Source organism: Rhipicephalus microplus, chromosome X (genome assembly GCF_043290135.1).
Source record: "Rhipicephalus microplus isolate Deutch F79 chromosome X, USDA_Rmic, whole genome shotgun sequence".
NCBI classification, from domain to species: domain Eukaryota; kingdom Metazoa; phylum Arthropoda; class Arachnida; order Ixodida; family Ixodidae; genus Rhipicephalus; species Rhipicephalus microplus.
In genome coordinates, this window is record NC_134710.1 from 370,720,425 (window position 1) to 370,732,428 (window position 12,004).

At 44.3% G+C, this 12,004-nt stretch overlaps 1 protein-coding gene across 2 annotated transcripts; it reads right to left on the minus strand.

Moving 5' to 3' along the window:
- Window positions 1–326: 326 nt before the first annotated feature.
- On the minus strand, window positions 327–11,682 carry LOC142776381 (uncharacterized). 2 transcript variants are annotated; one of them, XM_075879970.1, is made up of 5 exons: window positions 11,359–11,682; window positions 6,341–6,395; window positions 4,105–4,193; window positions 774–933; window positions 327–676 (listed from the first exon to the last, which is right to left on the minus strand). In XM_075879970.1, exons 1-5 carry the CDS (start codon window positions 11,503–11,505, stop codon window positions 414–416), a joined length of 714 nt encoding a protein of 237 aa, XP_075736085.1. In that variant the 5' UTR covers window positions 11,506–11,682; the 3' UTR covers window positions 327–413. The 2 variants fall into 2 exon arrangements, with proteins under 2 accessions (XP_075736085.1, XP_075736086.1); XM_075879971.1 differs by having other exon boundaries at window positions 6,341–6,403; window positions 11,359–11,492.
- Between the last annotated feature and the right edge of the window lie 322 nt (window positions 11,683–12,004).

Below are 12,004 nucleotides of genomic sequence, written 5' to 3' on the forward strand. Positions count from 1 at the left end.
AAGCAGTTACTCGATCTATTTTATCTTTTATACCTCATTCCCTTTGCTAACACTAGAAGTGTAGTTTATTTTTTTACCAATTTATCTTTTGCAATAGCGAGTGCTTTATTTGGTACTGGTATTTGATACAGCAGATCGAAAAAAGTCGTTAGGAAGTAAATGTTGAAAGCGTATGTCCCCCACTTGCAATCCCCACATATGTCCCCCACATGGTAATCGAGAATATTCATAGTTTAGAGCATTTTTTTGTAACTAAAACATGGTGATGGTGCTTCCGAATCAGCATAAGCTAGCCGAACAGTGCACCACCGACAGTCTGCAGACTATTTATTCTTTGTTTTTTTTTATTTATTTGGTACAACAAAAAATGTATACATTGAAAAATATATATACACAACTAAAAAAGGCCCGCTCTACTGCAGGTCAGGTTGCGTTGGGGGCACAGTGACAGTGGTGCTGTCAAGGCCCTGGCTGCTGTGGCTGGGCAGGAAGCCAGCTGCCGCGAGCAGCCGATAATCTGCACTCTGAGAGTGGGGATCATCGGGCTGCTCCACAACAAATGCTTCTCTGAAGCGCGGCTTCCTGCCCCCACAGCGATCACCAGACCCTGGCAGCCACCTCTTAATAAAGTTGAGGGCCTCCACCTGGTCGCACCCTGCTTTTTGGCAGATGACATCTGCATACAAGAACAGAAATACCATAGTACACATGAAGCACTGCAGTACAGAGAATACACAAGGGTACACACACATAAAACAATGAACAAGTCTAACCTGTCACTAATCTACAGAGCCTCAGGTTCACAAAGGCCCTTTTCCCTTTTATGCCATGAAGGCTGTACAGCACTTGCACGTCATGTACCAATACAGCCTTCATGGCATTCACACCAATTTCTCGGAGGCCACGTCCCCCAATCTGCAGGAGGTGCTTGCACTGTAAAAAAATGCAAGAAGCATAGATGGGGTGAACGCAACAGCACATCGAAATGTTTTCATGATAAAAATCTGCAAGAAGAGGACACTGAAAACAACAACTTGAATTTTTGGGCATCACAACATTTCATTGTTTTTTTACGCTAACTTCAACTCACTTGACCTAAAATGGTTTCCACATCAGCCCTCTCACACTCAGTGTGAGAACCTTTCAGAGTCCTTCTCTGAATGCAGTTTCGCTGTTATGAAATCAAATACAACACTGTTATAACCCTTAATAAATATTGATTCTAGCTATGAAATAGTATAATTACTTTGTACAGTGCTCAAATTCCAATACACGTTTCTTCGAGGTTACAATGTCTTTGCCTGAATGTTGACCAGGAGTAGCTTCTACAGGTGAAAAACGATAAAATATGTGGAATTCAAAAAGAAGCTGGGACATGTTTTTTAATCAATGCATTGTAAGCAGAGAACAACAAGATAAATGAACATGATCAAGGTGTACTACGAGGCAACCTTAGAGCGACCAAATCTTGGTCATAGATGAAACTGATAGAAAAATAAAGGTCGCACTAGATGGTCGCACCATTTGCTGTTTATATTTTTCTGTGATAGCCAACAAAGAGGCATGTCGCTATGAAAATCTCATTACAATAAACAAAGGTGCATTTTTTCTTCACACTGCGAAATTGGGTGCATGTTAGATTTTTAAAAAAGTAAGAAATCGGCTAACACAAGGCAGGGTGAACTGTAGCTCAAAGTAGAGAGAGCCGCAGCGGACACGAAATAGGGTGATAAATGAACAAAATTACTGAATGTCTGTTTTAAGCAGGCTATTGCTAGTCACTGCCCATCAAACACACGATGCCGCCTACATCGTCTGCTAGCTTAGGACAGTTCACTCGGACTTCACAGACTATAGTAAATACAGTCGAATCTCATTAATTCCAACACACTTAATTCGAACTGACGCTGTGGTCCTATCAAAGCTATACCGCGCTCCGAAAACGCTCTCAGCACCCCGCCCAATCCTGCGGTGGCACTTCAGACACCTCATCGCTGTGCTTGAAGAAGAAAATGAAGAAAAGAAAAGAAAAGACTGCGGTGGAATGTTTGCCAAATGCCAATCTGCGACATTCCTGTGCCCCGCTTCGGCTTTTTCCGTCCCTGCCACGTAGAGACCCTTCTCCTCTTAACACTGCGCATGAAGAGAAAGAGGGGAAAAAAAGCTGTCGCAGAGAGTTGGCTCTCTCATGCCGATCTGCAACGCGCCGGTGTCACGCTTCCCTGTTTTTCGTTGCGGCTATGTAGAGAAGAGACTCTTCTCCTTTCAACACCGCGCATGAAGAGAGAAAAAAAAAAGCTGCCGCGGAGTGTTTCTTTCTCGAATGCCGATCTGCTTTTCTCCAGGTGGAGACGCTCCTCCATTCTCATCATGCGCTGGCCACGCTCCGGCTGCAGCGCAGATAGTAACAGTGGAAACACAGTTGTCTTCGAAGAGTGTCAGCACTGGACATTGCCGCGCGCAACTTCTTTTGCCAGGAGAATACTGAAGCTGAAGTACAAATGCTTTGCAAACTGCACGCAAAACTTGTTGACTCGTTGCAAGGCCAACGTGTACAGACATGTATTGACTACTTTAATTAATGACGGATGTCCTGTAATTTGTGAATAAAACTTCTCCATGCACATGCACCACTGCATGGTGAGCCCTCCGCTCGTTTACCGTATTTACTCTATTCTATCGCGCCCTCGATTGTAACGCGCGCCCGGTTTCCACGAAAAAAAACAAAAAAACAACTAAGACATCGGTTGCAACGCGCACCCTTTTTTCTCGTTGGCCCGCTTGATCACACCACTCGCGAAAACGACTCTTTTTGAGAGCGTCTTCTGTTTAAATATGAAACAGGGGAAGCTTATGCCTATCTGACGTGCAACAGAGCATTGCTGTCACTCTAGTTTTACCGTGGCCCGATGTCAGTACACAAACTTGCTTCGCCCCCTTCTCCTAGACGGTTGTGGTACCAGGCATGTCGAAGTAAAGAGGCGTGTGATCGGCATTCCCGATTTGCCCAAGCAGGTAGCCGTTGTTGTGCCGCAAGTTTAGGAGGAACCTCTGAAGACTCTGAAGCTTTTCTTCGTACTCCTCCGGCAACTTCCGGCATATGCCCGTTCGCCTTCGGAGGGAAAAGCCTTTTCTCTTCATAAAGTTCGTTAGCCAGCACCTGCTCGCTTTAAAATGGCTCTGCATTAGCCCTTTTTCTAAGGCTAACTGCGTAGCCTGCACTTGGAGCAGTTCTGTCGTCACGGGCCGCTGTGCCGCTCACTGCTTATTCACATACTCGCCGAGCAGCTGTTCAATTTGTGGAAACCGACCCTGCTGTGGTCCACTGAAGCCTTTGCGTGAATCTTTGCTGTCGACAATATTCTGCTTTTGTTTGCGCCAGTCCCGCACGCACGTTTCGGGAACTCCAAATGACCGCGATGCGGCCCGATTTCTGTCCGTTCCGGCACACGCGACGACTTTTCTTTTAGAAGCAGCACTGTGGTGCACTCATCGAGTTTTTGGAGTCGGCCCTACCATGCCGTCGATGCTAATGTACTACAAGATGACGAACTCCTCAGCACACGTATGAAGTGCCGCGCATGGGAAACACATAGGCAGAAATGACCGACGCGCCATGCCGACGCACGTAGGGGGCGGCCATTTTGTAAGTGGCGATGGATATAGAATGACCATATTCATTTTTTTTTCGTACTCGATTCTAACGCACATGCGATTTATGAACTCTCTTAACCGGAAAAAAGGTGCGTGTTAGATTCAAGTAATTACGGTAACTTTCATTATTTTGAACTACTTTTAATTTGAACAAATTTTCTGGCCTCTTTGAGTACGAATTATTCATATTCGACTGTAGTACAGTGGCTCATGAGATAACCTGACTAGTTTGTTTCCCGAAACACAGTATCTTAAAGCAGTACTAAATTTCTGCATGTTACATAGGCATATTAAAAATCAAGAAATATACACCAAAGCCGCAGCCACAGCTTTACTCTGCGTAGCTGCCTCTGCTGCCTCCACTTCTCCAATTGTACCAGCAGGCAGCCGGGGAAGGTCAGAGGGGCGCTGTGCTGGCTGGGCGTGCTGAGGCACGGACAAAAGCCGTACCTTGTGCTTCAGCTGTCGCACCTCCTGCAGAACCTGTCTTTGTTGCTGCCGGATGCCAAGTTGAATCCGCAGGATCCGTAGCAATAGAGCTGAAACATACAAGAGTACATACCATATTTACTCGCACAATTTGCATCCTCACATAATTTGCTCACCAGTATAATTAGCCAGCCTGCTTTACTACAAGAAACTTTTTGCTCGCATACTTTGCCCTCCCCAACCAGCCCGAACCACCTTGCCAGCACACACACAGACACATTTGACTTCATGATGCTCTGGTCAGGCACATCTCTTGTCGAGCAGGCGAGTGCAGTCTTACACAAAATGGACTGAGTGCAAGGTCCCTTCTTCCATGAACTTTTATGCTTTCCCTAGAATATCGAACTTGAAAACTGAAACCTGTTTATGTGTAGTCCGAAATGCCTAAAGGTTTGCCTCCTATCTTCCCACCTCTTCCACGGCAAGAATGTATTCCCGAGACACAGCACAGATGTTGAACGCGTGCAAGGACCTGTCACATCAACTAGATGAGGCAGGTTTTCGCACTCATTTTTTTTTCGGTTTCGCCATCTGGCCATTGCGTTTTTACCGTTCCTTGTGATAGGCTACAATAATTATATACGAGGCAGATTGCTGTTATAAAGCTTACCGAAGAAAACTGAAACCGTGCTACCGTTAAGCACCTCAGCGTGGAGTTCTTCGACATGCAATATTCAGTATGGGAGCCAGCAGAAAAGTGCGTTGCATAAGACTTAGCATAGAAGCTTGGGTGTGTTGGTTAGATATCGGAGGGAACAACGCAATAGAAGACTGGGACAAGGAATGGACACACACACACATGAAGGGCGACACACACAGCACTGTGTTGGCATCGCGCTTCCTTGTCTGCATCTTACTTTACGTTGGGTTCCCGACAATTATTGGAGAGTACTTATGTTCTTTGGTATAACCCTGTCGTAGGAACTGGTTTTTGTGAGCACTGTTCGGAAGAACTTCAAGAAAATGGGGGCATTTGAACAGGCTTAGCAAACAAATGACAATCCGCTTTGAGACAGCTGTGACAGCGCCTGCAACATATATTCCCAGTTGAGCTTTTAGGCCAGCGATTCCTACTAGCTTCGCACATGACCGGATTGACAAAAAAAGTACACATAATACGCGAGTATATACCGCATTTGACTCTGTAGCTTTGATGAACCAGGCAGATACACAAATTTATCCAAAACTCCATTGATTCTGTTGCAAAATTATTCAACAAACAAATTGCGATATTATCCATGTTACTATACGATTGTGGCACTTTACCATTGCAGCTTTCCAGGAGGCACACATAGTGCAGCGTTAGTTCACCACTCGCAGTTAATTCTATGCAGTAGGTTGCTCACAGCAACTGACTGCATGCAATGGTGAACATCTTGCATGCTTGCACCGCTGTTTCAGCATGCTGGCTGCTTCCCATACGGCTATCAATTGATGTTCACAAAATTGGGAAGATGAAGAAAGACTACACAGTGCCCTCTGGCCACCCTATACTCCAAACCTCCAGCCAACAAACAAACAAAAGAAACAGAAGTATGCAAATGAATATTATTCCTAATGCAGCTGGAATGGAGTGTAGTTTTCACCAATTCTGTGTGTTAAGTCAATATGGAGTGAGTTAACTCCATAAAGTAGCTTTTCTCATAACAGTGTTCACTCTATTGTAACACAAGGAGTGACTTTATAGCATCTAGAAGGAAAAATAGAATCTTCAGTATTTGATAGAAATGTGAGGCTCTACCTTAAAACAACAATAATCTGGAAAAAGAACTCATTACATTCGAAAAAAAAAGGTAGCACAGTTGATCCCCTTTACAAGAGACACTGATGTAACAGACAAACGGGGATAAGAGGCACCAGTGTGCAGGCTGACATTTGGCCCATCATGCATCAGGCACTCCGTAGATGCGCCTGTGCAGCCGGGAGCCCTGCAGTCAAGCATGCTGAGCAAGACTGTTGACCACTGTACAATGACACATTGCCACAAAACTTCAAAACTTCATTTCACAGACTTCTGCAAAAGCTTCTTACACTCTTGCATAATTTTTGCACAAGCTTCTCTCATTCTTGCGTGATTTTCGCCAGAACATATAAGTGTTGGAAGTTGTATGTCCCCAAAAACTTGCACAATACAAATAGCATACATTAAAGTCTATCACTTAATACATGCATAGTGTAACAATGAAAGGAAACTCACGCATGATTTGCTCCGAGCCTTCCCCGTGCGGTGCCTCCTTGAGCCTTGGAGAGCACTGTACAGCTAGAGCAAAGTAGCATCAATCCAGTGTTAATGGCAGGTTAACAAGACAACAAAACTAACCCCCATATTCATAAACGCTCCCCGACTCGACTTTCACCCTTCACTTGACAGAGTTGAGCACTGTGCCGCTGCTCGTTTGAAAGCGACGCTGCGCTACTCGAGAATCACAGCAGATTATTGCTGACATGCAGCAATTTTCTCTGCTTAGAGACGGCGCTCCCATCAGCCATCTCAAGTGAAGGTGAAGCGTTGAGTGGAGGGACGTTCTAGAATACGGGGGTAAGATTGGTTGCAAGAACACTACAATAGACACACTTAATTTTTACACTTCATCTATATTGTACAGCTACACACATTCTGCATCCTTATAATGCAACATATACATACAGGCTTATAAAGTAAACACTGTAGGCTGCTCAAATAACACCTACACAAAAAAATTACCCAAAAGTGGCCATGCGCAAAGTACTTTTATTTGAAACTCACAAAACTTTTGCGGTGATGGAGAATAAATAAGACAGGTTACAATTGGAGGCACATGAGACCTTCGCAGCTTTCATAAAGTACAAAAAACAATATGGTATGTGTGTGTGTATGTACACATGAAGCTTCAGCCTTTACATACGGTTTCTTGAAAGAATCGACTATGAATTTTATGGCACCTGTGTCCTTCAGCGCAATTGAAAGCCTGCTGATCAGTGTGTGCAATTGTGGAATAGTTACATGGAAAATGGCGTGAAACACCTAAAATCAAATTTTTCTAGCTAGGAAATATGCAGCTGTGTATACACAACACATGCTGCAAACAGTGGGAGGTGACCACAAGAGTGATTTGAGTGTAAGCGGCAGTATTCCGCATTCATGCACCCCGCCATTTTCAACTGTTGCCCAAAAACAGCACCACTTCAGCGTGCTACTTTTTTTTTTACATCATAAACAGCACGAAATACAGCGAGGATGAAAACAACATATGCAATTAAATTTTGAGCACTATTTATGGTGCGCATGATTGATTGATTGATATGTGGGGTTTAACGTCCCAAAACCACTATATGATTATGATAGACGCCGTAGTGGAGGGCTCCGGAAATTTAGACCACCTGGGGTTCTTTAACGTGCACCTAAATCTGAGCTCACGGGCCCACAACATTCCCGCCTCCATCGAAAATGCAGCCGCCGCAGCCGGGATTCGAACTCGCGCCCTGCGGGTCAGCAGCCGAGTACCTTAGCCACTAGACCACCGCGGCGGGAATGGTGCGCATGAAAAAAAAAACGGCCTTTGTACAATGACGAATTCATAATTTGCCTTCACGGACCTTCTGTTAGGCTGCACCACATACAGATTTTTTGTGGCTTTCAAAAGAGATTTGAAAAAAAAATAATAACCGTGTTTACTCTCGTCATGAGTGCACTCACTAAGTCACCCTCATTTCAGTCGCCAAAATTTTGAATTTTTTTTTCTTCCACATATTAAACACACACCTTACGTTCATCCGCTGAAGTCCCACGGGCTCCCCCCCCCCCTTGCCGCCTTCGCTCGCTGCCACGTGCAATTTTATTTTTGTTTCTATTTGTTCACGGAACGTCCCCTGTCTTTTTTAATTATCTCTTGTAACATACGTGGCATTATCTTGTTCCCGAGGTGCCACAGGTGCTTTGCTATGTAGATGCACCATTAAACTAGTATTTTTGATCAACTGTGCATTTCTGATGTTTACCTTGCAAGTACGTAAAACTGGCATGCTTGTTGATCTACGATACACATGTGGCTTGTCTCACTTTGAAGGAAAAGTTAGCATACAATGGTGTAAATGCTTAGAATTTGAAATATTGAGGCAGCAGCACACCGGAGATGATCATATGGTAAAGAAACAAGTGCTGCCTTATTACTGGCAAGTTGTCACTTATATGTACAAATAAATTTTGCGAGCTAAAAAAAGTACAAAAGCACAGCGAGGCTATGATGTGGTTCAACCTGTGGATTCGCTTCATTTATCACGCCATATGATGAAGCTTCCTTTGGTAAAACTGCTCAGATAAGAAAAAAAGTTTGCTGTCCAATACAGCAACTATACAAAGTGTGCACGTGCGTCTCGCAGCGCCTTTTCGTCACTTCCGAAATGCGCCACCAACATGCCCGGGCACCAACCGAATCTATCGCCTACAACTGCCATGTTGTCTCCTCGTGCTTGCACCCGTTTAGTTTTGCCTCACGATGCAAGTTTGAGAAATTATGAGCTGCTAGTGAGGCAAGTTGATTTAGTAGTCCACGCAGAGGGAGCAGAGCTTAGGGTGTTTCTTCGCTGAAAGTTATAACCTGAAACTGAGAACGCACATCCCGATTTTCCTAAAAGTACCAGCGTATTTGGCTGGTGCAGATTAACAAAAGCTACTTGAAGAAACTTTGCAATATTTGCATCTTCAGGTGCAACTTCATTACGGGTAAGTGCCATAGCCAAGTATTTACCTGCAAACAGATATAGCTTACCAAGATACTGTACATACAAACTTGTCCGCAGTTAAAGTCATGATGGCGAGGAAGGCGGTTAAAATCGTGATGGCGATCGAGGAGATTTGGTATTTCATTGAAACAAACTATAAAGAATGGGAAACAATATTAGTTCACCTTGAAGTATAGCCGATCGGTTCAAGTTGGGCGTCAGGATTTGTTTTAATTAGTCAATTAATTCCATACACGGTCTCTATCATGTTCAGTGACTCCACTGTACATTAGCGTACAACAAAAGCAAAATACAAAGTGAAAAGTGTGTTAAAGCATACGCGAAAAATAAAGTGATGACTGGCATTACCGTGGCACACACCACGCAAAGCCGCTATCTGCCTTGTATAATATTTTCCTCGACTATTTCCACAAATTGCAATCAAAGAGGCTCAGGCTCAACATCAGCACTGTTTAAAACACTTGGGGGGGGGGGGCATTGCTACTTTGGTGGCATAGGCCGTGACAATATATTCATAATATTATATCTCTTGTAAACTTGCCTAGCTCTGCACGACTAGTTTTCGATGGGAGCAGCTGCGCTTCGCACATCCACTCTTAAAATTGCGGCTCGAGAAATTTTGAGCTTTCACTTGTTCACTTGTTTTTGGGCCAGGCAATTTGTAGTGAAAGCAAGATAATAGGCCCTCATAGGTTGTGGCGGGCAGCCGGTGTACGCCGTGACTGGTATATGTGTCGCACATCTTGATTATCTGGTCTTGTATCGAGTGAACGAGCGAGGCCTTCCTAATCCAATAAGACAACAAAAAACCACAATGCTTCCACATCGTTCACAGCAACAGATGACGAGCCCCCAACAAACCGCACTGCAGCACGTGAACTGCCGTACGTACCCAGGGAGTTACCCGGGCATGGCGGGAGAGGGCGACAACGGCAGAAGTGACATCACAAGAACACTATGTATAAAGGGGACATTTAAAGACTTTTTTCCCATTTATAAACTTCGTGCACTGTTCTGTCACAATTCATAGCTCAGAATAGTTGTATTTTGAAAAGGGCACTAATTCATAAGCCCAATGGTTCAAGGATGGGTGCATTTAGGGGGCCCATTCTACGTTTTACTTATGCCCTTCAAGAACTTGCTTACAGGGCCAAAGTCCTGTTTCAGAAAGAACACGCTAGTGCGTGGCCAGCAGTCCGTCAAGCATTAGTGCTGGTGAGATTTGGAAATGCAGCGCATGAGCATCCTCATCTGCTACTTCTCTGCTCATGCTCTCGGGGCTTACTTGCGAGGCACGGTCCTTCGCACTTTTCATTTTCACACTGTAAATCAACTGATACCAACTCTTCCTTCCATTATTTAATAAACCAATATTTCATGGTCACGAGGACGAGCTTAAAATGTTTGCTACATCAGACCTGAACAGCATTTTGAGTCGTCGAAACTTGCTAGTTGCACCGAGCATTATGCGAAAAATATGATGTGCTTTACGGTGACAACTTGCAAAACACTGCAGCAACGATTAAAATCATGCATTTTTTGTGCTCACAGGAAATCCCTGAAGCAAGAGGCACTGAGCTAGATAAATTGCGCAGCTAAAATATGGATGCGCTTTCCAATGCTGTCATGCGTGCAGGCGGAGAAATGGCAGACAAAACTGGGCGCACCCCGATTCTATGCGCATGCGTCCCATTCACAAGCCTCGCTGCCAGTTAGCACCACATGGCTCACTGTCCATGAGCTCGCTTGTTTCCTGTAACAGTGGACCATACGGTACACCTATTTAAAAACGAGGATAGAATGTATAAAATGCAGCATCTGATGAAGCCATGACGATGTGTTGCTGATGAAATCTGGAACTCTAGTTAGTACCCTTATTGTTAACCAGCCGACCGACTAGCAAAAAGATTTGCGACTGAAATGATGGCATCTACACCTGCCCTTAAAGGGACACTGAACAAAGTTTTTGCCGCCGAGATTTTCAGCCAAAGCAAAAGATTGGGCCATGAAATTCATAGACAATAATAATTTCAAGCAGAAACTACGAAAACATACTGAATTTAATGAACCTTTTACAAAATGCCGCGTCTAGCTCTTAGACACGGCGTTTTCTAAAAGGTCGCGACATTTATTTTTCAAGTTTTTTTTTGTTATTCAAGACAAATCTACGGTGCATTGTTCACAGAAAACAAAATTGCCTCGTTAAGATTTCTTTGCGAGCAGCTTACTAATTTTAAGACAGGCGCGTTGATTCGTGAACTGAAGGATGCGAGTGATCGATCTTGCCTGCTAGTGGCTAGGCGACAAAGGCTTTACCTCATGTCCTGGTGTAGCTAAGTCACGCAAATGGAGCAGAAAATGTGCATTATCATTTATTTCACCTAAATATCACACGTATGTGACTTATTGCCGGTGACAGGTGATCAGGATGAAGTCGACAAGTTGCAAATCTGAACAAGAATTCACTCGAATGAAAAACCAACCTATACTCACGTGCACGGTGAAGTCGAACACGTCGTCCGTCAATGTTGTCGCTGATGCCCGAAGGAAAAGAGAAGAGGACAAGCGACGGGGTCGTCTCTTTCTATAAAGTCGGCGGAACTGCCAGAACGGCCAACACAAAAGGCATCGGGTTGACATTCCTCCATCTGGGCATCAGCCGCTCCACCCGGGCATGCAGCTGCTACTGGTTCTACTACTATCCTCTTCCCCGTGCCTCTTCCCGACATTGCAGTGTTGCTGCCATACTCGCGAACCTTTTTAAATTAAAGCACGCAATCATGTATTATCGTGCACCATACTAAACTTAAAAACAGTGCGCCGGTACATTAGATCACGAAGCGCGGTCCACACCATCACAAGAGCAATTAGAGAAATGAAACAAAGAAAACAAAAATGTATAAAATATTTTGTCTCAATACGATCCGCAATTCAGTTTCCTGCAGCGGCTTTTGGCTCTGTATGAACGGCCAAGCCAGTGCCAAGCCAAGCTTGCGTCCCTGATCAGCTGTTTGTTTCCATCGAGAATTCAACAGTGAACTGGCAATTTGTTTAGATGATATTGCTAAAGGGTTTGAAATTGAATATTTCTCTACGTACTACTGCTGTACTTTTCCTCTCTGTTTCCTGATCACAGTGA

Excerpts from the sequence above, each read along its gene's own strand:
- LOC142776381 (XM_075879970.1), bottom strand. The coding sequence starts at position 11,505 with ATGTCAACCCGATGCCTTTTGTGTTGGCCGTTCTGGCAGTTCCGCCGA. Across the intron at positions 6,396-11,358 it reads TGTTCGACTTCACCGTGCAC|TGCTCTCCAAGGCTCAAGGA; the intron begins GTGAGTATAGGT and ends CTAGCTGTACAG. Across the intron at positions 4,194-6,340 it reads AGGCTCGGAGCAAATCATGC|CTCTATTGCTACGGATCCTG; the intron begins GTGAGTTTCCTT and ends TGTATGTTTCAG.